At 30.4% G+C, this 26,758-nt stretch overlaps 1 protein-coding gene and 1 non-coding gene across 2 annotated transcripts; one reads left to right on the top strand and one right to left on the bottom strand.

The window, feature by feature from the left end:
* Nucleotides 1-1,836: 1,836 nt before the first annotated feature.
* On the bottom strand, nt 1,837-9,875 carry LOC129921333 (ras-related protein Rab-23). The gene is made up of 6 exons (XM_056003133.1): nt 9,560-9,875; nt 3,992-4,113; nt 3,691-3,853; nt 2,368-2,447; nt 2,128-2,294; nt 1,837-2,060 (listed from the first exon to the last, which is right to left on the bottom strand). The coding sequence occupies exons 1-6, from the start codon at nt 9,653-9,655 to the stop codon at nt 1,954-1,956; spliced, it is 735 nt and encodes a 244-aa protein (XP_055859108.1). The 5' UTR covers nt 9,656-9,875; the 3' UTR covers nt 1,837-1,953.
* Nucleotides 9,876-23,842: 13,967 nt separating this feature from the next.
* Nucleotides 23,843-23,990, top strand: Trnay-gua (transfer RNA tyrosine (anticodon GUA)). The gene is made up of 2 exons: nt 23,843-23,879; nt 23,955-23,990. It is a non-coding gene; the product is annotated as a tRNA-Tyr (tRNA).
* Nucleotides 23,991-26,758: the final 2,768 nt, after the last annotated feature.

Below are 26,758 nucleotides of genomic sequence, written 5' to 3'. Positions count from 1 at the left end.
TTCAAAATTAAATTCAGAGTTTCGAAACAGTATGTGTAACAACTTTTAAGATTATTTGGTACTCATTTAGAGTCGAAAAACTTAAGAAACCACCCCGTCTGTCAGTGCAAAAACCCAACTTCTTATGGCATTTTTTTTTACTGCCACATGCAGAGAATTTTTCTCTTCCTCTACATAATTTTTTTCTCTTGCTCTTTTTTTGTATCCATTTTTAAAACACGAATAATAAGTATACACAACACAATACAAAAATAAAATAATTGTTCGAGTTTAACATCTCGCATATTGCTGTCTCACTTGCACTAGTGAAACTTTTTAGTTCAGTTAAAAAATCATCTGACAAAATCCAGGGATGGTTCACAATCAGCATTTTAGCTAAAAAATAAGTGGAAGACATTTTTGCAACCCAATAAATCTATCAGGTCGATAAATTCTATAAGTCGCAACTGGGCATTAGCTAAGTAGATTTAGAATAATTCTCGAGATTTATCTTAAATCTCGCATTGAAAGTATATGTAGGTGAAAATCTTGGATTTAGGCTAGGTGAACCCAAATCCGAGATTTAGCGAAGTGGATTTAGATAAATCTCGAGATTTTTAAATACAAAAACAAAAATAGCACAAATAAATCTTGAACGAAATTTTTTTTAAACTTATTTTCTGATATTTTTCTTGATTTTTTAATTTATATTTTTATTATTTTGACTTTCACATAACACTCGATGGTATTTTTTCGTTAACATGTTCGCTGTTGACTTTGGAGACTTAAAATTGTTTGTTTCGCTTAATCTACGTACTAGGCTTAACTTTCTAAAGAGGGGTATTCCTGCAACGATGTAAACTGTAGGTAAACCTGGTAAAGTGGTAATTGTGATAAACGAACTGTCAAATCCATACAAAATTTTGACACATTTAACATTTTACCACGTTTACCCAGAGTTTATATCGTTTCATGAATACCCCTTATTTTTATTTCATGAAACGGTGTTAACTCTGGGTAATCCTGGCAAACATGGTAAAGTGGCAAATGACTGTGTCAAAATTGTGTATATGTTTTTTGCTTTTGACATTGACATTGAATAATTTAGTCTACAACTTTTATTGTTTTTTTTTTTTGTCTACGACCAGTAGAAAACGAGATATTTGACAAAGACTAAAATTCAAGATGGCGACCAAAAGGTGAATTTTAAAGGTACATATGAGAAAATAAAATCTCGGAGTGGTGCCAACTGCTTGCTCAGATTATAAATTTACCTTGAAACATAAATAACATCATCGGTTCAAAAAGTGAAAAAGTACATAAATAAAATGCACGAATGGGTTGCCACAAAGATATCTCTCAATTCCTCCACAATTTTATGACAAAAAATTACTTGAGATTTTTTCAATTTCTAGATATCACTTCTTTTCTTACTAGGATTAGCTGGAAAGCCTCTATTTACTCCACCAGCAGCATTTGTTTTTTTTTTGCTTAGTTAACAAATTTCGTCCAAACGCACCTGAATTCCTGCATTTTTTTTAAGTTCCAAACTAATTTTTTTATACTTTCAATGAAAATGCCTTTTTTAAGAATAAAACCAATCTTCAACTTTATATATTAAATTTATTAAAAAAATGTTATTGAAAAATCGTCATTTTTATCATTTTATATAATATTTTTCTTTCACATGCAATCTCTTATATTAAATAATTATAATAAAATATCTAAAGCTATTATAAACTTTTAAATTATTAGAAACTTTCAAATTTATCTACTTAATTGTATTTGAAATCTTAAACAAACTAAATTATGACTCATTTTTTTTTATTGATTTCAACTTAATTAAATACTGTCTTTTTCTTAAAAGAAATCAAAAACATAATTATCATTCACATTCTTATTAAGATACAAAAAAAAAAAAATACACTTTAACATAATGTAAGTCATTTAAATAAATATATAATTTTCTTTTTCTTAAAGTATTCCACATTTTTTCAACACAAGTTTCTTTTTTGATGATTTTTTGGCTGGCCTTAAAATTATCGTTCCATTTGATTTTGTAAATGTTGGACTTAAAGGACCTTAAAAAAAACATTTGTTATTAAAAACGATATTGTTTTTTTTTTATTTTTTCTTAGAAACACTTACTTATTTGTGGTTGACCAATAGGCAGAACTGTATTATAGGATTGTGTCATTTGTTGATGACATTTGGTTGCCAAATATCGAAATACTGACGCCACATTTACATCTTCTTTGACGGAGGTCCTTATCAGTCGGCAACCAAGATTTCTTGCAACAGTTTCAACCTCATCGCTAAGTAGTCAAAGCAAAAATTATTCATTAATTTATACTGTTTTAAATATTCACTAAGAAAATAAAAACATACGCAGTAACTATAGCTTGATCCATTAGATCAATTTTATTTTGGACTATAACTGTGGGTATTTCATTGCACTCATTTTCAACCTGCAAAGAAAAATTGAAACAAGAAGAATATTTTTTTAAGATTCATTTCCATATAAAATCAAAACGAACAGTAATGCTTCTATTAAGCTTTACAGATGTATGTTGCTCCTGTAAAGGCTTATAGAAGCAAAAGTTGTTAGTGGGAATACAAAGTGACTTAATGTGAGAATTACTCAATAAATGCTGGTAGTGGCCATCATAAGCAAGTAGATGTATTATGAAATTACACTGGGGCGTATACGTACTATTTTTTTTTTTTTTTTTTGCAATAAATTGTCGGAACCATTGACTTAATATATATGGACTGCTAGAAGCATATTCAGGTTGGTTCCACTTGTTTCTTCGCGATACTAGCGCCCTAAAAAAAAGCGGAGAATAAGTGCAACATTTTTGACGAAGTGCGAAAGGACCAAATATAGAAAAACAGAGAAAGCACTACCCTTTAACGACAGATGTCATTCACTAAAAGTTTCCTTTTTTCGCCGTCTAAGGTTATACCGCTAGTAGAGCTAGAAAGATATGGAATCATTTTTTTTCAATTTTTGTATGGAAAAGTCAAACGACTAGCAGTCCATATATAGTAGGTCAATGGTCGGAACCATTTGCAACAAACATATGCAGTTGCAAGTGAATTGGATATTAAATATCCAATAAATGCAAGTAGCTTAAAATTTGCACATAGAAATTGTTATGCACATAAATTATTTTGAAGTACATAACATCTTTTTTTTTACTGGGATTAAACCTAGTTATTTTCTGAAAAAAATATGTTACGCTTAAACTCAAATGTTTTATTTTCTTTCAGATACATTGTCAGTATACGGAAATCACATGTATCTACGTTCCTAGACTTAATACAAACTCATGAATAAAAACCCTTCACCACCAGGTTCAAGGCTAACTTATTCCGCATACCTTCAGTAATTTTTTTCAATGCGCCACAAAGTTTCAATTATAATGAGACACCGGTGAAAGAAAGTGTTAATAAGCAAAAATACACGGCTATCATTAGTGCTCCTTAAACTGCATGTTAATTCGTGTTTCTCCCACCGGCAGCATGGCATATCGAAAGACAGCAGAAGCAAAATAGCAGGAGCAGAAAAACCTTCAGCACTTCAATCAATCCTAAAACCCCCAACACACAGATGGGTAAACTTACATTTGTGCATATATTTGATCCTCTCAAGAAGCACAAAAAAAAAAAAACATCACACACACGGTGCGGCATTTAAATTCAAATTACCTTCATTTTCCAATCCTTTAAGGCCTCGAACGACGTTCGATCTGTTGTACTGAACGTCAGCACACACGCTTGCGCACCGCGGTAATAGGCTTTGGTAATAGCATCGAATTCCTCCTGCCCGGCTGTGTCCCACAGCATTATTCTGACATCTTCACCATCAATTCTGTATACGTAAATGGAATTAGGCGTACGTTATTAGGGTCCAAAAGATATATACAAAAAGTGATTCTAAGCATTTTTTGTATGTGTGTATATGTGGATAGGTGGATATTGAAATAGCTAAAAAAAAATTTATACTCACTCGATTTGTCTCTCAAGGAAATCAACACCAATTGTTTTCTTGTAGTCCTTTGTGTAGATTCCTTTGCAGTAGCGCTGTATCATTGAACTTTTTCCAACGCCACCATTGCCCACAATTACAACCTGAAATATAAAACAGATACTTAGTTTGGACTTGACTTGGTTTTTTGCTTTGCTTTTTTTTTTTTAGTTGCTTTTGATTGGAATTTTATTTGATCGTGCTTGGTGATTGCGGGTTATAACATTAAAAAAGAATTTCTGTGTGCCTTCCCCTTTAAACGAAAAGAAATTGGCTTTGTTTCTATATTATTGTATATCATTGAAGTTCAATGGCCATTTAAATAAAGCAGGCTATAAAATTAGGAATACTCTGCTTTGGGTTAATTTAAATTGAATTCTTTTTCATTGACCTTGTGTATTGAAGCTAGTTTGTTTTTTTTTTCAGAGAATCGTTATGACTCGGCCTTATAAATTGGTCTCTATCATGATATTTACATAATTGTTAATAACTTTTGGAATTTATCTCACACGGCAGATGATAACAAGTAACTACCAATTTTATTGATCGAACAATGTATTTTTTCAGCCAATGCGATTTTTGGATTTCATTGTTAAAAACGGAATTTTTTTAACACCAAACGAAATGTTGTTTTTGTTGAAAAAAAAACCGCGCTCAGCTGACATTTTTTGTAATCCAACATACCTCCTTCTTTTTAAGGCACCTAAATGTGTATAAGCTAACGGCATTGGAGAGGCTGTAAATCAGTTTAAAATTCTGTTTGAATGAAGACCCAAAATGGACTTGATTTAAGACTTAACTATGAACTAAGTGATGTGAAAGGATCTCCTGCAACTAATTTATTTATGTTCTATAAAGCCTTAAAAAAGGATGTAGCATTTAAAACGTTTCATAGAAACTGAAATGTAAATCGGGTTACCTAAACCGTTATAAGATGAAGTCATTCGATCATATGAAACGACGTATGTATGTATGTAAAATTTCTGATTAGGATTCATATCAGATTCAGAAAATTTAAAAGAATGATCGTTATGTTCAGCATATTTTTTGGCTATTTAGTCAATACACATTGATATTCCGCCCTTTTCAGGTTGTTTTTCGTTGATGGAAATAAGTTGCGTCACAGTCATTGGAGAGCCCTGCATCGAAAATTGGGTCAAACGAATTGACCACTGTAAACTTGCATGTGGTGACCGTATAAAGGACGTCGAAATCAATCGCATTGCTTCCATGCAACCAATGACATGCATTTGAAAAACACAGTGAGGTTATTTAAAGAGTACATAAACGATATATCAAGTGTACCTAATCAGATGTCAGAATTACGGATTTGTCGCATAAAACTTTTGAAAACGGCAAGTACCGAAAAAAAAATCATCGCAAAGTGTTTGCACTATGAGACCTATATTTTTCTTTTTGCAGCACAGGTCAGTTAAAAATTTAAAAATTAAAAAGCTTCCAATAACCGTGCAAACATGTTAAACAGTCAAAATCAAAGATTTTTTCAGTTAAGTGTGTATTTCCCGAGTTTTTTTTACTTTACTTGCGTTATAGGCAATATTAAAATTTCCAAACATTTTCCAAAAATAAATGTTTTTGACGGACCGATGATTTTTTTTTAAATTTTATTTTAATGTGTAAAATAATAATTTCTTCAGGGGTGAGATTCTGTATGGCGAAAACGAACAAACGTTTTCGTGTGTGCTAAAGGTTTGATTCATACAACTTGAAAAACGAAAGAATTTGTTCTGTATCTGTCGCAAATTTTCTTTCGTTTTTCAAAAACGAACGATCGTTTTCGTTTCGTTTTTTATAGAATGTACCCCCAGGATTACACTAAAATTTTTGTTTAAATGTTTTAAAATTTTTATTTACAAGTACGTGCCACCGTACGTTTTACATTATATTTATTTTATTACTTTGCAAAATACTGTTTAAAAAATTTTCAAATTTGCTAATAATTATTAATTTTATCTACATTATTTTAATTAATTATGCTAAATTTGAGCAACCAATCGGCTTATACGTTAAAAATTCGTACGAATTCATGGATAAAACAAGAAATATTACCATACCAGAAGACTACATTCAAGCCTCTATTGATATCGACAATATGTATAACAGTATACCAGTTATAGAAGCTGAAAAATCAATTGAAAATTGGCTGAAAAGTTTAAATACACTTAATGATTTAAAGGTAAGTGAGTACATGCATCTAGTACATTTATGTTTCTCAAAGAATTATATACAATTTAATAATAATGTCTACGAACAAATAAGTGGTTTAGCAATGGGTAACCCTCTTGCTGCTTTTGCTGCTAATTGTTTCATGGCTAATTTTGAAATAAATGTAAAAAAGAATTTTTCAGACTTTCCAATATTATGGATAAGATATGTAGATGACACTTACATAATAATTCATAAAGACAAACTACACATATTTCTAAATTTCTTAAAATAATAAAAGAAATTGACTTTTGTTTACCATTTTTAGATATTATGGTAAAAAGAATAGAAAATCATGTTGAATTCGATATTTATAGAAAATCTACAAGTACTGATAGATGCATTACATCAAATTCGTATCATCCTAAACAAACTAAATTTGCAGCTTTAAATTCATTTTGCTATCGTGCTATTTAAATTCCCCTAAGTGAACAAAATTATAAAAAAGAAGTTAAAAATATTTATCGAATAGCTGAAGTTAATGGATACAGTAAAAACATAGTAAATTCTTTATTAAAAAAACATAAAGTTAAAAAAGATTTAAAAAATTTAACATCATTAACTCCATCTATCGATAACCCGTTTATATACATAAGTAGTTCATTCGTTGAGGGATTAACTTATTTTTTAGGAAAAATATTCAAAAAGTATTTTATTAAATTGGCTCCAAATTCATCAAGGAATAAAGTAAAAAATCTTATTGGAACAGTTAAAGATAAAACAAAAACTATTGAAAAATCGGGAATATATTCGGTTATTTGTCAAAATTGTGATGAAGTATACATTGGTCAGACAAGAAGATCGGTAAAGACTAGATGGTCAGAGCACTACAAGTCAATTTACTCTAAAACATTAAACGAGTCCACTCCTGCTGACCATATGATAAATAATAACCATGTTATAGCTGGCTTTCGTTTGTTAAAACAAATAAATAAACCTAAATTATTAGATGCGTATGAAGAAATTTACATCAATAGAACAAAAAATATGAACAAAAATAAAACATTCGACCGATCTTTATTACACAAATTTTTAGTACCACTTTCGACCAGAGAAATATTTGAGAAAAAATTCTAGATGCATTTATTCACTTTTACTTTATGATATTTTTAGTTTATTACTTTTTTAAATTATTTTAGAAAACCTTTTTAAAAAAATTATGTTTAGAATTTAACGACAAAAAATTTATTTAAATAATTTTAGTTTTGCTAATAATCTGAAGATGAGAATTGTAATTCTTGAAAACGTTCATTATTAATAAATAATATTCTTGTATGAGTATAAGAAGTTTGTCTTTTAATTAATTCTACATTATTTTACATAACATACATAATATCATTTTGCCATTCTCATTTTGATCATATAGAAAATTTTTATTTTGCTTTTTTATTGTTTTCGACAAAAAGCTGGGCGAAATGATAAGATTTCGACTAAAATCAATGACCAACTGAAGATTCGCGGGATAAAAAATGCTAAATTCATTTTTTTTTTTGATAATGGCATAGTTTTGTAACTCTTAAAGGAAACCATAATATCCTTCCAAAGATCGTAACATTAATTTATAAAAGAATTTCTTATATCCTAGCATCCACAATCAAAAAATTAAAAACATTTTATTCTTCCTTTGAGGAATTGACAAAGCCTTTATGAATATCATTGTAATGAAAAAGCGAATCTCTGCTTAGCCGTTCGGACTCGGCGCTAAATTGTAATCCCCAGGGATTTATTATGTAGTTATTGACTTGCTCCACAAATGTAAAACAAATTTATTTATATCTGTAATATATTTCCCGAAATTTAATATTTTAAACTTTCCTCAATTATAATGCTACTAACTAATAAACATCTTCACCAACAGATTTTCTAGCTTTCAATTGATAAATGACAGTTTGTTATATTCTTATATCTTGAAGTGTTTAATTTAAACTGTCCTTTTCGCTTATTATTAGCCCAGTCATTTTAGTCATTTTTAAGCCCAATCTGCGGAAAAATTCCTACTGGGCTACTTCGATAAAAACCTCAAAAATCGAGCAAAATAAACCAAAAATATGTATTTTTTCGTATGTGAGTGCAATCTAGTCACCTTCTCTGCGCTCTACTCGCGAAACGAATCATCTTACAGAAAAATGTGCTGGGCATATGTTGTAGATAATTTCACGACCATCAATTTTTATGCAATCTGATGAGATCCGATCAATAGGTCGCGAGATATTTGCGAAAAACTTTTCGTGACCTTTTGACCCCTATAACTCTTAACGCGGACACGATATCAATGTCGATTTTTCACATCTTCATAACAAAGCCGTCATTAAGCTGTATACCAAAATTCAGCCCAGTAGGAATTTTTCCGCAGATAAAACCTAAAATTACTGGACTATATCTCTTATTTATTTTTTATTATTTTCTACGAATGCGAAATGGGTGTGCAATGCAGTCAAATAAAGTTGGTTGGTTCCATCAATGGGAAGCATTGATTTAAAACAAATTAAACTTAATTGTTTACTGTGGCGTATGCGTAACATTTTCTTCAAAAGAAAAAAATTATCGCTTAGCAATAATTTGTGTATTCCTCTCCAAATTAAGAATCATCTTGGTTCTTACTAATCATTTTTTGACCTTTAAATCGATTAAGGTGATTATTTGGAGTCAGTGAATCAAATTTAGAGTTGAACAGTTACTAACTTATTTTTAATTCTAAAATCCTAGTCTACTGGTTAGACCTTAAAAATCTTGAGTGAAATTTAAATGAAATTTTTGAGATTTTTTAAGAATGTTTAAATAAGAGAAGCACGGCAACGGATACTTTTCGTTGAGACTCAAAAAAAAACTTTTTTGAAAAATTTTCTTACAGCTAATTTTCTAGGGTAACAAAAGTATTAACTATTTTGTATGAACTATTTTCTTGAAGTTTTGATTAAAATTAATCTAACAACCGGATTTTATAAAAATTAGTTTTCCTCGCTGTTATTTATAAATGTTACACAAAGATAATCATTTTAAGTTTGTTTTAAAAAATATCTGCATATAAAACCACCGTAAAATGTGAAAAAAACATAAACTCAGGACTGAAATATATTATAATAAGCTCCAATTAAAAATCTTAACAATTCTTCAACATATTTTCCTGGTTCTTTTCTGCCCAAGTATTTTTTTTTTTATTGGTACTTAAATCTTCGAAACACCAAAACACCACAACCGCTGCCAGCCTATAGCCTAAAACCAACTAAACTCTCTTTTCTCTATAGATAAATCTCATCCGAACGACGACGAGTAACGAGCAAGCTTAACATCAATTAAGATTCTCCAAACTTCTCCGAGACTCACTTTGATTGCAATTTCAATATCCTCTTCTCGCATGCTGCTCGTCCCACTGGCGCTGCTGCTGCAGTAACCTCTGTCGTAAACAGGTTGAAGTCTCATTCAAATTCTTAGATGTTTGCCTTTTTGTTGTTGTATACAGTATGTTTGAAAAAAACACACAGTTTGGTCTTCTACCAAAAGATTGTGGAGAATTTTTGTTTCCGGATGACTCTTCTCTGGATCTGAAGAAGGTGTTTTATGCCAGATTCAAATCATCAAAAAAAAAAAAAAGGCAGGTACATGTGGGAAAGATGTTAAAACTTTACCACGACACACTCTGAGAAATCCTGAAAAAAAAAGAAATTTCATTTCGTTAAAGAAAAAATTGTTTTTTAATAAAAATATTTATGTTTAATGATTGATGAGCAAGAAAAATAAAGAAAGTGTGAACTTAAGACCTTACACCAAGATGAAAATTTATTTATTTTTTTTCCGCTATTTCATTTGGTTTGTTTTGTTTTCTTTTTGCAAATAGTCAAACGCAAGACACTCGATGAAATTAAGGAAACACAATTTTTCTTGCGTGTTGGATTGTGGAGGCACCAGGCAAGTATCTCTTCTCTACCTGGATTGTCATTAATTAGAAACTTAGAGACCATTACTAATGGGTATAGTGCATGATACTCTTTAAAGTGCTGTACTTTAATTAATGAGTTTGATTTGGCCGATAAAAAGTTTGCATTTTGATAAATACTCCAACTTCTTGCTTTTTATTGGTATTATTTGTCATGAAAAATCTTTAAGATACTAATCGGATAGACACAAACTTATCAAAGCAAACAGAGGCAAAATAACTGGTAATTTTGGATAAGATAAGTAGAAGATTAAGATAGAAGTAAAACTACTTAAATGCAATCATATAGAAAAAATTAAATCTGATTTATCTGACGGATTTTGGTGTTGAGGACAGGGGCGTATACAAGTTTGCTTCTTGGGGGGGGTCATGCCAATTTTTTTTTTTTTTCAAAAGTTTTGATAGCAGCCATAAACCTGAAAATGGGCTTTTTGAATTATTAAGGCCCATTTGCTGAAACGAGTCTTAAATATTTATGTGAAACATAAACCCTAAAGTTATACATAGCGGTTTGCACGAACTTCAAATTGTGTCATAAATTCCTCTAAGTTTAACATAACTTAGGGGGAAGAAATAGTAGAACTTAAGGATTTTATGATCTATACTTAAAGTATTTAATTGACCAAAAAAGAAAGAACGCGGCTTAAAAAATTGATGTATGTGGGGGAAAAGGAAATAAATTATCAATTTAATATAAATTCACTCACATTTATTAGCAGATATTCAGATCGTAAAATTTACAACATACATTTTTGAAACACTGTTCACTTTTTGTTTTTATATATCTCATATTATTTTTTGACAAACAAAAATATTTGCAAAACAAATTCTGTCAAATGAATAATCAAGGGGCACGGTAGTGCCCAGCCAAGTTCTCTAGCAACTTTGGCACTACACCCTTATTTACAGGAAACAACTCAGGCCATTTTCGACCCGCCTCTAACTTCCACACCAAAGATGCTAGAAATTTCAAACTCGCTACATTTATTGAGCTTGTCAAAACCAAACTTCTCACAAAATTTCAGCCTTTTACGATGAGTAGTTTCTGAGATATAGGGCTTCAAAAATCGCAAAAACCGTAACTGACCGACTGACTCACTCACTCACTCACTCACTCACTCACTCACTGACAGATCATCAAAATTATGGAGAACTTCCCGTTAACGTAGAAACTTGAAATTTTACACGGTGATAGGACTTGTGGTGTATACAAAGGGAAAAATCGAAAATTTGAGATTTTCAATTCAGGGGGCGTGGCATCCGCCCATTTCCACTGAATTTTCATTAAATATTATAGAGCACTTCTGATTATCGTAGAATCTTGAAATTTGGTAGAATGGTAGAGATGGTAGTTTACGCAAAGGAAAAAATTTTAAATTTGAGAATTTCAGCCAGGGGGCGTGGTAACCGCCCATTTCCGCTGAATTTTCATTAAATATTATAGAGCACTTCTGACTATCGTAGAATCTTGAAATTTGGTAGAATGGTAGAGATGGTAGTTTACACAAAGGAAAAAATTTAAAATTTGAGAATTTCAGCCAGGGGGCGTGGCAACCGCCCATTTTCACTGAATTTTCATCAAATATAGAGATTTTCAATTCTACAGCCATACCTTGCAAAAAGTAGTGAAATCACAACAAAAACATTACTGTTAAAAAAGGAGCCAAGTTCTCCTATTTTGAAATTATGCTGGCACAAAAAGTACTGAGATGTAAAAGTGTACCAAGTTCTAAAGTTTGGGTTCAAATTCGTATCAATAAAATTTTGATTGTTTACTTGGCAATTTTTGAAATAACTTTAAAAATCGGTAATTAAAAGAAAAATTGTCAAGAAAGCAATCAAAATTTTATTGATACGAATTTGAACCCAAACTTTAGAACTTGGTACACTTTTACATCTCAGTACTTTTTGTGCCAGCATAATTTCAAAATAGGAGAACTTGGCTCCTTTTTTAACAGTAATGTTTTTGTTGTGATTTTTTTTATTAAATTAAACACACTTTTATTGCCACTTTCACTATTTTACACTTTTTTCTGCAATAAAAATTGCCAAAATAATAAATTTGTTGAATTATTCCCGGTTAATTTCTCAAAAACAATTCAAATACACTGACGTTTGAGTCGTTTGACATTTTAATTTGAAGCTCTCAGCGATTTCTCGCATGAAAGTGAATCGTTGCTAGGTTTAACATAAATATTTTTTAGAAACTTAGAATAAACTAAGTAAAACATTAGAGCTATATTCGACCTATCTAAGATTAGAATTTATGACTAGTATGAGCAAATGGGCCTAAACATTAAAATTTGTGCGTCTTGCATTTCGAATAGAAAAGTTCCGAATGTAGTTCTAAAAATAACCAAACAAAAACGGTATGAGATTCGTTTAAGTTTAGCGTTAAGCCTTAAAGCCTAGAACGCTGCTGATGTGAAACGAAATTTTTCGTCGGTCTCCACGAGGACAACGAAATGCTTGCGAAATCTGGACCGAAAAATTGCAAAACATAAATGAAAAAAAAGCAAACACGCATCGCAGAAAGACATGCAATGACAAAATGAACAACAAAAACAAACAAAAAACTCAAAATGTCATTTTTCCACACACAATGAGTGTCCACGGCGAAAAAGAAGTTTAGGCTTTCAATTTCGTTGTGGCGAACAGCGTAGGTACTACAGAACGAAAAGTTGAACGAAATTTTTGGTTTACCATTTCGTTGTTTCATTTTTGTATGGGATTTTTCGTTTCTTATCAGCAGCGTACTAGGCTATAATTTTGACCAATTGAGGCTATCCTCTCCTAAAAATAAAATGTACTGTACGAGTACTTCGATTGAATAATTTGCCTCAAAACAACTGTTCATTGTTCTCCGCTAGCCCAGAAAGTTAAAATAAAAATCGTTTTTACTTAATAACAGTTTTAACTTTTGAATTAAAAGTCTTCCTAACCTCAGGCAAACGAATCGCAAAGTTTTGTAAAAAAAATTGCATTGAAAATATAATTTTTTTTAAATTTTGTTTTAAAATTGTATTTAATATTTAAAATACCTCTATTAAAATAGTAAAGACAAAAAAAATTATTTTGGCGATATTTTGGAATTCGTCCGTTTTCAGGTATTAATCAGCGGTTTACAATTTAAAAAACATTCAGTTGTATTTATTAGATTAAGCCCTGCCTTTTCAATCGTCAGATAGACTATCACAAGAATAAATGTCACTATAAAAAAAAAAACTTTTATTCCTAGGAACAAGCTCTAACTTAGGTTTATCTAACTATTCAAAAAATTAGCCCTAAGTGATATTTAATAATAATATTTAAATTGCCTTAGATAAGGTTGCTTACATTGCTTCTATGATGATTAACAAATCGATAGTTTTTTCAAAAAATGCAACAGATCTAGCAAATTTAGTATGTACAATTGTACAAAATACTGTTATATTCTGTAAGCAAACAAAATTCACCAAATTTTATCAGACGAATGTATTGAACTGGAACATTGCAAAAAAACTAAAAAGATTTGAGAAATGATATCCTTCTTTAACATTTTGCCGAGGACGAATTTTATCAACAGAATTGACCTCCACACAGCAAGGCCACAGAAAGCTTCCCTATTTAAAACATATTTTATTCACTTCATCATATAAAAAAATAGAAGATATGGCTGCTTCTTTTATTTGCTGGTAAGCAGTGTCTTACCCTTAAGATATTATTTTTGTGTACCTACTAGATTCAATTTCTTTTAAAAAGCTTTGAATATAATACTTATCCGGATTTTGTTTTCATACAAAACTCTACAGCTCAACTAATATTATCGAACGAATCAAAATAATCCTAATCCAGCATAGCGTTCGCTAAAAATATGACCACATCCCCAAAATATGGTAAAATAGTTTGTTTGAATACCAAAAATTTTTTTTACTTTTAATTTTCGTTCATGTTCTAAAACTTCAACATTTTGAAAATAATCTTACTCAAGAGATTTCAGTATCACATAACAAATTCTTTTTTAAGTTCTGAGTTCTTGGGGGGGGTCATGACCCCGTGACCCCCCCCTTGTATACGCCGTTGGTTGAGGATGACATTAAGCTTATAACTAGATTTAACCAAGACAAGATAATTATGTGTTGAAAATAAATTTCTGAAAAAAAACTGCTTTATACAAATCAAAACACTTCGCTTTCCTAGTGAATCTTATTGCGACATCCCAATATCAGGTTACAGATCAGTATAGACATTTTCTATAGTTATGTAGGATTTATATCAGTATGCATCAATTATCCTCTTACCTATGTAGGGGAGAAGGGGGGTACATTTGACACTTAGTTTTTAAAGGTCTGTATTTTCGAAAACTGTTAATTTTTTCCAATGTTTTGTTTTGTATTTGTTTTATTGACTATTCAAGATTATACTAACAGTACATTTTTTTGTTTTACCATATTACAACATTTAAAACAATAATGTTTTCTAAAAAAAATCATTTTGTCAAAAGTGCAATGGGACCGGATCACATTTGACTTTAAAAGGGGTACATTTCACAATGGTGGATTAAACCCCACATCGTGTGCATTATATTTTTAAAACTATCAGCGAATCTTGCTTGTCTATTGTTTTATTAGAAAAAAAAAATAAATTTTTGGTTTTAAACAATCTACTAAACAATATAACGAAAAAAAAAAATCAAAAAATGTATTTTCTAAAATGAAGAAGAAAAAACAAAAAACCATAAAATATTTCAAAAAATCTCTCCATTTAAATCTTAATCAAAATTAATCGATGTCGATTTATTTTTAAATAATTTATTTAATATATAATTCCCCAAAATCAACGTAAAATTGTGCCCACATTGCAAAAGTCAAAGGTGCCCCGAAGGAGCCACAGAACTGTTTTTCTTTTTTTTTTCAATAACTAATACTATTTTTTTACAAAGCTGGTTTTAATTTACTTAATTTTAAGCTTAGTGCTATCAAAATAATGATTCACCATTAAAAAAAACTGTTTTATTAGGTTCAGGAATCGCTTACATACCGGTGGTCAAAAATTAGATTAGAAATACAGAAAACACGAAAACACGTGGTACTTCGCGAAAAGTTAATGAAAGACTGCGAAATTTTGCAAAATTTCTTTAAATCAAACTAAGCTTCTTTCTTCATCCAAACTATTGTTAATTAAGGGCACGATCATACCGAAAAACACAAAGTCAAATGTGCCCGGTGTCAAATGTACCCCCGCTTACCCTAGAGTTATGTGGTAATGTCTAGACTTTTGATAAAATTTTTATAAAATTTGCAATTTGTATAATTGTTTGTAAGTCATAAGGGAGAATAATGATCCCTGAGTTAAAGATAAATATGCCCAAAAGAACGCAGGTATTTTATTCGATGAAACAAATCGGCACAGGGTTGCCAGAGTTATCTAACCCGATATATAAAATAAAGTTTTATATAAAGCCCCAATGAGCTTTAAGGCTTAGGTTTAATTGGTTTTCATATTGATGGCTTTGCGTCAAAAGTGATAATCTATAGGTAATGTGTTAATAACAAAGATTTTAGGATGGTACAAGATTTGTAGAAAAGTAGGTGATTTTGAAAGATTTGTAGAAAAGTAGGTTATTTTGAAAGGACCGTCAGAAGTCATAAAAGTTCATAAATAAAAAAGAACACATTTTTGATTTTTCAAGTGAAATTTTTTGGTCATTTAAAAAGGATGCAAATAATACAAAGGAGTTTGCCTAAAAATATTTATGGAGAGTAAAATCAGAATCAATTAAAATGACACCTAATCCCAACCCAGATTCTTAATTTCTCAATTATAAAGTGTTTTTTCATACGAAAGAATATTCGGGGAAGTCGGATTTTCTTGGTTTTAGTTCTTTCAGATCCAGCATCGAAAAATACCCAATTATCATGTCCATTGTTATATAAATGACGAATTAGGCTTATTTTCTTTTGATTCATTTTTCCCAACCTTTCGTCTTTTTTAGCGACTTCAATATAATAATAAGAAATAAGACTAACAGCTATTTGTATGCTTACTACATTGTTTAATTTTATTCATAAATTTTGAAGATAAATTATGTCCTGTGATCCTATCTCAAACATTTTAAACATTCTACTTAGTGTTGTTTTTTTGTTTTAATTGTTCTCGGTGTTCACTGGTAAAGCTTATTATGTACTTAAAGTTGTGAATAATTCTATTCCATGAGGTACAAATTTCATACTAGGTATGCCAAAAATACCTTCAATTCAATTTGATGTTTGTTCTTTGTTTGTGCAATCTAAAACGTTGTGGGTGTTTTTTAAGACCATAAAGTGAATAAAAATAAAAATAATACATTTTGGTGTTATAGACATTCTTCACCAACTATCAGAAGTAAGACTAAACATATAGAACAAAGATAGAAAAAAGTCTGTTCGAACCAAGCAAATGCTGTGCAATGAATCTCTTTTGCAAAATAAAACTACCAAATCAAATGTTATGTTACAACACTCCAAAGTTTTATCGTGAATAATTATATAGCCTACAGGTGGGCACTTTCCAAGCCAACAGAAATGTACCATCAAATTGCCATTTGTTTTGATATAAAGATGCTCTTTAAGCCAGAATTCCCTACCGTCATCGTAGTCGTGGTATTTCTCGAGCAGAGCGAGCAACACAAGAAGACCTTAGACAGTTTAGTTTTGTACTGAATATCTTTTATTCCAAGTGCAAGAGAGTTCACTGAACTTTTTCTAGAAACTAGAAGTATATGTGTGGTACACTACACCGTTCTGGATGCTCCTGCCTTGAACAAAATATATACCTACAGCTCCACCAGAGGCGGCGCTAGACCAAAATGAGGCGTGTGCTAGAGTAAATTTTCGGGGCCCCTGAGAAAATGAATTTGGACTATCATTTTGAAAAAAGTATCAAATCTTCCGTCCAAGTTCAAGTTCAAAATTGTTATAACAAGCTTAAGACAAAACGTTTGTAATGTAAGCCCTGTTCCTTTGGGAGGTGGCAAAGTACTACTAGTAGTTTACTAGCGATTTCCAAGACAGTAGATTAACCAAAACATCTACTATTAGAAAACTACCACTTCCAATGGAACAGGACAGTAGATAAAAAACAAAATGCACGACTCGATCTCTCGAACTTTTTCTTAAGTTTCAGAGTGCTTTAATTTTTAAAACTTTTTATATAAATAAGATTTTTTGTTAAATGTTCTAAAACGTACATATCAAATAAAAATTAATTCGTTCTTCAAACCAAACAAAATAACAACATCTAGAATGAATTTCAGCAATTTGATTTCTTTTATTAGGGCTCGTTATTAGAAAAAATCAAAATCGTTAGAAATCGCTATAAACATTTTTCGGAAAAAAGGCAGAAATTCTTGTTTTCGTCAGTTTGTTCTCGGTTTCTTTTTTAGAATATAAAAATATCAATTGAATTACCAAATTGGAAAAAGGGAATAAATCTCATCTTATTGTTGGCAAAACGCAAATAACTGCACGACTTCTTTATTTGATGGTTCTAAGAATGTGATTCGGCTAGTCTTACGTTAGTCTTAAAATTTGAAAATTTACACTTTTCAAACAACCTGTAATATAGCTGAGTGCCAATGCTATATTAAAATTAAAAATTAAAATTTATCAGTAGGAAGAAGGACATAAGGCCGAAGGAAAAACTCTTTATATTTGTTTTAGTTGTAAAGATATAAACTTTTATTGAACTAATTAAGTTATTGTTCTCGGCTGACTGATCTTCTGCAACTGAGCTTGCTCAGCATCACCAATAGTCCAGCAAACATATTCAATCAATCAATAAGAGAAATGAAGTAACGGAGAGTTGTTTACGAGAGAGCGAATGGTCAATCGATGTAGTATGGTCAGCAAGTGTTTTCTTGCCTATGCAAATTCCATTTTATGTTGTTTATCGATTTGCCAAATGCAACTGTAACTTGTTTACTAAATCTGAGTTTTTGATTTTGTGTAAACAGCATACAGCATACATAACTTATATATGATTTCTATTAGAAAATCGTTTTTTTTTTTCTTTCTTTTGTATAGAGACAAGATATGCATCAAAATGTAATTTTAGGAATATTGTGGACCGGAAAAAACCAAGGGGCTCTCCCTGCCAAATACACGAAGATATATAAAAAATTGAAATTGTTTTTGTTGATGTTTGCTTTCCTCTGTTAGATACTTATCAATCATTTAATTTTTTTTTACAAAATAACTGATAAATACATAAATTATTCGCATGTTTGTTTGAGCAAAAATTTTGATTTAAAACGGGTTTTTAAAGTTTGGTGGATTGTAAATCCGTCCGTATTTTGAAACATCAATGAATCCGCAAAATTCGAAAATTCCACTAAATAAAATGGTTCATTTTAATCATTAAAGTGGCGGCGGAAACAGAAATGTTCTTAAGTCCTTAACAAAGTGTTTAAATTGGCAGAAAGTGTGAAAAATCAGTTTATATAATTTGCGAGCGTTAGCGATAAAAAAATTTTTTTTTAAGGAAAATAAAGTTTACCCATTCTTAAGCTTTACAAAATATTATTCCATACAATTTTAAAAACCTATACAAAATTGAAAAATAGAAAAAAGAAAAAAAAATATTTCTTATCACTGAGATTTTGTAAAAAAAAATGTATTCATTTCATTAAGTTTTTAATTTAATTGGGAATTTTAAAAGCAAAATGTTAGATAATCCAAGTTGCTTGGCAAACTAATAATCTGCTTCACTTGAGAAAAAGAAAACAAACAATAATCTTAAATTGTTTAATTTATTTTTCCTACTTTTGCAAAAAGTGGCCAATGTATGCTTCGACTCATCTCAATGCAATTATAGAAATCGACCGGAAACAAGCCAATTTCAATTATTTGATTGTTTTGAATAAAGAGAAGAGACATGTTTTTTCGGATTTTATTATTTCTGAGACATTTTCATTTAGCGCCCGCGGGGCCCTTCAAAGCGCGGGGCCGTGTGCGGGGGCACACTCCGCACACCCCTTCCGCCGCCTCTGAGCTCCACACGCGTTGGACATTGAATTGAATGCAAGGCTATATAAATTGATGTTAGCCAGGCTTTAAAGTCAGACAGAGTCTTTGGTGGAAATTTATTTCGCATTTTTGTAACTTAATAACCAACTTAAATGGAATAGAAAACTCGCGCAGAAGAACATGAAATGGAAGTCATGTTCGTTCTCTTTTTGCTTTCATTGATTGGATAGAGGAGCTGCTATAGGATAGACAAGACAAACCTAACCTAACTTAGGCCAAAGAATAAAAGATACAAATGTGCGCTGCGCTTGCGCACACCTTAGAATGCGCCGTCCCGTCCGTCTGATCTTGTACACAAGCGTACTCGTATTTTTTTTACTTTACGAGTACCGCAAAGAAGAAATCGAAATGGACCTCACTTGGATTTTGTTTTGTATTATAACTTGAATGGAAGACAAGGTCGGTCGATGAAATAATAAAATGAAATGTGCGCGCAAAAACAACCTCTATTGAAGTTGTCGTTGTCGTACGTCGTTCGTCGTCGGTTATTGCTGACTTTCATTGATAACTGTGCGCATGAATACTTGCAAAATAAATCAAATGACATAACGGATTTCAGAGGCTTGCATGAGATGCTTGGATATTTTTCTTATATGCGATATAAGTTGAAAAATTGCTAATCTGCAACGGAATTGCGCACTCTTGCGAGGCAAATAAAAATATCATTTAAGATAAATTTTGTTTCCAAGATGAAAACATTGGTAAATATAATTTGAACAGTTTTTTCATCGATGATAGTTAAATTAAAATTTTTTGTATCGCAATAAATTACAAACACACCCTTGTCATAGGTTATAAGATATTGGCTTATGACTTTTATCTATGACTCATGTGTCTCGATTGGAAATTCGACCGAGTATGTTCCACCATAACTTCTAAATTATTTATCATAATTTGTCAAATTAGATGTCGTTGAAAGCTTCCTTCTTGTCAGCTGGTTATAGGCTATGTGACCATAGATTAAATTGAATATGGCACCCTGTAGAAGCAAAAGACATCGGCATGTACATTGTAACTACAAAATACTAAACCTCAAAATTATAAGAGATGTTGATTCTGCCCTACCAGGGCAGATACGGACTAAAAAGTTTTAGAATTCTGTGCAATTATTTAGGGCTGGTGTATGTGCATCAAAAAACTTGTTTTTAATAAGAGGCACACTTTGCAACTTCAGCTTCAGAATGAATGACAAAAGTATATATGTAGGTAAAAAAATAGTATAAACAATCAATAAATTAAAAAAAAAGTAACCTTCGTGAAACTTGGCAAAAAGTCTGCATTTGGAAAAAAAAACAAGGAACAAAAGTTTCGAAAAAAAACACCCTTTCATCCAAAATAATTGTATGGTCTCCATAGATACTTAACTCTTATCCCAATGTAGCATTATTTCTAGATTTCAATCGGGTACCAATTTTAAAACTGATATTTGGCAATAATAACTTATATTTTTTATTCACCCAAAAACCAAAAAAATACACTTTCACCCAAAGGTTATTTTTCTTTATTTCGATGACAAATTTAACTTTTATACCAAAGTTCTAAGGCGAACTACAAAAATCATTGATTTTATGGAACAAAATTCATTCCCTCGTAGAAAAAACCCTTTAACTCAAAATTTTTTCGCATTAAGTCTCTTTATTCTTGGTTTATATCTTAATTATTTGTTTCAATAAAAAAAAAAACACCCATTTTACCATAATATTTTTATAGAGACTTGATTAAATTCATAGTTCCATTTTCAAATGTAACAAAATTCCAGGATTTCAATAGGGGACCCTTATTATTACTTATTAATTGGGCAAGTATTGGTTTCGTGTAGAAAAAAAAATCGAGGTTTTAATCAAAACCAACATTACGATTATGGAGAAGATCAAAAAAGTGGGTTTCGTCATGCCGCGGCATGCCGTCCGTCGGTCTGTGCGTCTGTGCGTCTGTACGTGCATCTGTACATCGAGCTAGGGCCTAAACGGATGGATGGATTTGCTTGAAACTTGGTACAGATGATTTTTACATAATTCCCTAGACCCGTTTTTTTTATTTTTTTAATATCTCCATTTTAACGCATATCTTCCATATAACGTTTTCGAGGTATTGCAAATTTCTCGAAAACGGCTCTAACGATTTCGATTAAATTTGGTGTGCGCAATACTCTTATTGATTCTAACAAAACTGCGTTTTTAGTTTTTCTCAAAAAATGCGGAGAACGGAAATATGGCGTTGCCGTTTTTCAAAAATTGACATATTTTTTAAGTTCATATATTTCATCAAAGCATAAGTCAATTTTATTAAAAATTTACAGACATCATTTTGAAGTATAAAATATTAAAAAAAAAATATTAAAAAAAAAACATTTTTGAAAAAAAAAAATTTGAATTTAATTTTTAAATTTTCGATTTTTTTTTTTTTTTGATTTTTTTTTCTCGACACTAAACAAAATCTTAAATTTCCAATAGATATTCAAGATAAAGATACTGTGAACTACAAGAGCAAGTACGTGCGACCCAGTTGTGCATTTTATTTTATTCGCAATTCACATCGCAAAAACAACATTTTTAATAAAGTTCTTAAAGTAACCATTTTGTATACCATTAATATAATTGAAATTATCACGGATTTTCCTATTTGCCAAAAAAACACCCTTCCATCTAAAATATTTTTACTGACTGCTTTGATTCGGTATCGGGTAAAAATTCTGACTTCAATACTGATATCCAAAATTTCTTTTAATACAATTATTTTTCAAACTGCCTACAAGACTGACTTTCTTATAACTATATACGGTTGAAAAATAATTAAAAACGATGTTGTGTGTTTTTGATTAATTTAAAAAAGTTAAATTTTATTATTTTTCGAAGATATTTATTATTATTATTACAAAATTTGACAAAGTACTCGTCACTTCAAAAAAAGCGCACGCTTTTTAACATTCTTAAAACTCTTTTTTAGTTTTTTGCAAAATTTCGTAAAACAGAATTAAGAAAAGAAGAATTTTTAAAATACATTTTAAAATACATTTTTAAAAAAGCTGAATTTTGATAGCAGATTTTAAAAAGCAGAATTTTGACAAAAGAATTTTTACCCCGGCAGAATTTTCACCTCAAACCCCTTTGATTCATTTTTTCTGTTATTAATAAAACACTTTTACCATCTTTTATTGGGGTATCATTTTTGTTTGTATAGCAAAAAAAGAAACACCCCATCACCCAAGATAATTTTGTAAACTGTTAGATTCTTTGTTCTTACAGTTCTTTTTGATAAAAAAAAATAAGTGGTGAAAAAAAAATTTTTTTTTTGAAAAAAAATATCTGGTAAAAGATGACAGTTGTAAATTTTTTTCCGCCAAAACAATGGGCTGCATATTGTTTTGCGAGAAAAAAAACAAAAAACCGTGGTGAGTATAATTTTTTTTTTTTCGATTTTGGTTTACAGATGTTGTGAGTTAAAAAATATTTTTTTTCGGAAAAAATCTAAAAAAAATCTCTCTCATAAGAATTGCATTGGTTTTTTTTTGCTAGAAGAACTGTATAATAGGATTATAACAAAAAAAAAAGTTTAAAAAATAAAAACAAACTGTTATAAAACTTTTCTCACGTAATATGTGTTGTTATATTATAACAAAGCCAATAAAAAAAAAAAACACCCTTTCATTATTTCATCAAAAACTTCCATTCCGGAATTCAGAAACCTTTTTGCAAAGCTTCACAACAATTTATTTTTGTAAATGCCTATTTGACCTGTACTACAAAAGGATAAAAGTTTTTGAAATATATTTTTTTGGACAAGCTATTTATTAACTTAAAAAATTTCATAAGATCACTTGTCCGTAAGTTGCGATTGTAAAGGTCTAATGCAGACTTTTCACGAGTCGATTTTAGCCGCACAATATGCCGAATGGCTTAAGTCGTTTGAGTTTTTTTTATTAAATTTTCATTAAATTCAAGTTTAACTTTCTTTCAACAAAATATAAAACACATTGCACAATGAACATTGCAGAACAAAATGAAAATTGATCAATAAATATAAATACTTCAATCCCCATAGACAGCACCTACCTACCTCAAGTTAGATAAAATCTTAATTTATTGCATAGTTCGAGTAATTTTTTAATCAAAACCATGCTCCGTCATCGAACATTGAAAGCCCAACAAATAAGTACTTTACTTTCGTTTTGTTCAACAGCGATACGACGAGGAGTGAACAAAATTCCAACCCAAAGTCATCAAGTGCAACAAAACGTCAAGCAAGATAGCAAAAGTTGGTGTTGAAGTTGAAGTAGATACGAGAATATAGTAGAGATAGAGCAGAAACATTAATGACAAACTAGTATAATACACCACGCAGAAAAATTTTATTTATGCGAGTATATTCGAATACAACAACAAACAACACCTCCCATCAACATTTATTAAATTTGCGTCAGACTACAAGAGCTAACTTATAGACAGACACACTACAGCACACACAAACAAATTACACTCTCACTAAAAATAGATACAGATACAGAATATAGCTTCAACGTTTTTTTTTTAATATTGGAAGCCCCGAGCCGCCCCAAAACCTCAAGAGTCTTTTTAGTTTGCAAATTCGATTGTTGTTTTGTTTGGAGAATTGGCGAAGCTTGCTGCATCGCCTTCGATAGCTCAGTTGGTAGAGCGGTGGACTGTAGAAGTAAATAATGATAAGATGTGCTCGGAAAGTGTAAAAACAATTCGAACATGTTTGCCTCATGAAATCAGTCGATATCCATAGGTCGCTGGTTCAAATCCGGCTCGAAGGAATTTGTATTTATTTTTTTTTTTTTTTATTTTTTTTTTTTATAAAGAATAATAAATTTAATAAGCAAATTTATTTATCTATGAAGAGAGTGAGAATGCGTTGAGTGCATACATCAGTTAAAAATAAAAAAAAAACATACTAAATACAAATAACAGAGCTAGGGTCCATTCATTATACGAATGTGTGCTTTGCAATTGTAGTTAAGTTTCATAAAGCACCCTTTGAAATATAGTATTTGTCCAAATTTCGATTATTTTAGAAATGGGTCACTGTGGTGTATACGCAACATGTTTTATTACTATAAAAATATGTAATTATTTATTTTTACTTGCGATATAGGTACTATATAGGGTGTCCCAAAAGTTTACGTCGAAACAGTTATCAGAAAAAAAATTAATTAATTAAAAAAATCGCAGCCATATATTTTGTGAGTAATGGGCATTCGAAAAAAAATCGAAAAAATGGTCACCCTGTGACGGTTTTTCATGTGCCGTGACTACAAATCTTAATTTTACCAAATGCATTCAAAAATGTTAACTCAGCTGCGTCAGTTTTAAAGCAAATAATACTTTTTTGCCCAACTAAGTTCTAAAAAATTTTACATCAATCTATAAATAAGCTTAATTTATATATTTTTTTTCAAGCAACTGTTCAGAATATATCGCATTTTAAAATAAAATGCACGATATTCTAAATCCATTCTAACTTTCTATCTGGAAGTTCGATTTTTTGTAATATTATATACAAACATAGAGATTTTTCAACAAAAGTAGCAGTGTTTTTTGTTGGCAAAGTTATCCGCCGTAGGATTTCCCCAATATCAACATTGAACACAAATATCTATTACGATAAAGGAAATAAGAAACTAAAACACTTTGTAAAAGTTCTATTCGCAGCTGGATTTAGCTGCTATTCTTATCGGCAGATGCGTGTTGTGTTGCAATGCCAATAAAAAGTTAGTGTTGCCTCATAAATTATAAAAATGCAAAAAGTACACTTTTGCAAAAAATCATTTTCAAAAATCCAATTTTTTTCTGAATACGATTGGCGGTATGACACTTTCGTAGAGAGAGGAGCTGGAGCATATGTGTATTAAAAAAAAAAGAAACTGGTCTAATTAAAATAAATAAAATACACGACTGGGTCGCAGGTATGTTAAAAGTTGCTTGGGATATTAAAGATTTTTAAAAATTCAGAAAAGATTTTTTTCAACAAATTTTAAAAATAAAAAAATTGAAAAATAATATTAATTTAATTTGAAGCTACAAAAACATCTCTTTAAATGATTCTGAAAAAAAAACGGAATATGCCATTTAATTTCCTGCACCTATAACAAAAAAATTAATTGTATAGATATTAGGATGCCTAATATTAACGAAAATAAGGGTTGAACTAATACAAACGTACCTTGAACTACATTTTATTTTGTTTAACGTATGGTATTATTTTAAAAATAATATTCACAAGCTGAGTTAAATAAAGTCCCATAATTTCGCATTTTGAGTACTCAAAATATTTTGTATTACAGTTTTTCGCCTGATTTTAATCTTTTTTCAAAGTGGATCACTATGGTGTATGCGCAATATTTATTTCTATTAAAAAACTGAAAGAGTTAGTAAAAGGATTCAAAAGTTTTAAGCGATAGTTTAGATAGATAGTAAACGGTAGTTCTATATTTTAAGCAATAAAACCCTGTTCGCAAAAAATTTTGCACATACAGCCATGGAAAGAGAAATAGCACACTATTGAGAAAAATCTGCGAATCGCATTTTAGATATTAGGAATGCTTTTTATAATTTTTTTTCTTTTGGTATATTGTCGAAATAAAGTGATGGAGACAAAAATATCTTAAAAGTACCGTTATTTTCTATATTTATTTGCACTAGCAATATAATGATTTTTCTGTCTCTTTCGCTAGTGGACATAGAAATAGCACACATTTGTTTAACCGTAAAATACTTATTCCGCGTTCAAAAGTTGTAGACGAAAATTAATTTATTTTATTGCTACTATTTAATTAACATATATTTTTGAAAAAAATAGGCAAACAAAATTATTAAACTGCGAAAAAAGGGAGAATTACTTTCGATCTTCATAGTCAAGGGCAAAAACCCTTCTCAATTAGCTTAAACTCAAAATATTTCGAATAAATGATAAATAAAGCCATTTATTTAGAAAGAGCAAATAGAAATTTAATCTCTGAAATTAAATTGTTTTAACTTCTTCACCGCAAAACTTCCATACGAGTGGATAGAGCGATCACAAAGAAACGCAAATGTGGGCCTTTTAAGTCATCTCGCACGATTTTGCCCGAAGTAAATATAGAATTCGGCGAAAAAAGTGTAAAGCAGACTTTTAAGAAGGATACTTAATGATGCTGAGTTGTATAGACAGGTAAGCAAGAAAAATTCAATGATTTAAAAAGACAAATGAAAGATCACCTAACATTAGCTAAAAAACATCTGAATAAAAACATGCAGTTTTGAATGAGAGCCTTTTGGAGTGATGAAATAAAGGTTAACCGCATTGGAACCGATGACAAAACATTTGTCCATCGCCCTAAATGTTAAAAGGACAGGCCAAAGTATTATCTCAAGACGATGAAACTAGGAGGATAGGATTTGATGGTCTGGGGCGCATTTTCCTGGCATGGTAAGGACCCATTGGTTAGGTGGATAGCAGAATTGATAAATTCTTTTGTCTTGATATTACATTAGAATACCAAAAAACCATATTTCTCGCCAGTTAATTAGATATTCATACATGACA

This window comes from Episyrphus balteatus, chromosome 1, assembly GCF_945859705.1.
Source record: "Episyrphus balteatus chromosome 1, idEpiBalt1.1, whole genome shotgun sequence".
Classification (NCBI taxonomy): Eukaryota; Metazoa; Arthropoda; class Insecta; order Diptera; family Syrphidae; genus Episyrphus; species Episyrphus balteatus.
This window is presented reverse-complemented; position numbering and strand designations above follow the sequence as displayed.

Bases quoted from the DNA above. Each gene is read 5' to 3' on its own strand.
- LOC129921333 (XM_056003133.1), bottom strand. From the start codon at position 9,655: ATGAGACTTCAACCTGTTTACGACAGAGGTTACTGCAGCAGCAGCGCC. The intron at 2,448-3,690 runs GTAATTTGAATT...TTTTCTTTGCAG, and splicing joins TAAAGGATTGGAAAATGAAG to GTTGAAAATGAGTGCAATGA. The intron at 2,295-2,367 runs GTATGTTTTTAT...TTGACTACTTAG, and splicing joins GATCAAGCTATAGTTACTGC to CGATGAGGTTGAAACTGTTG.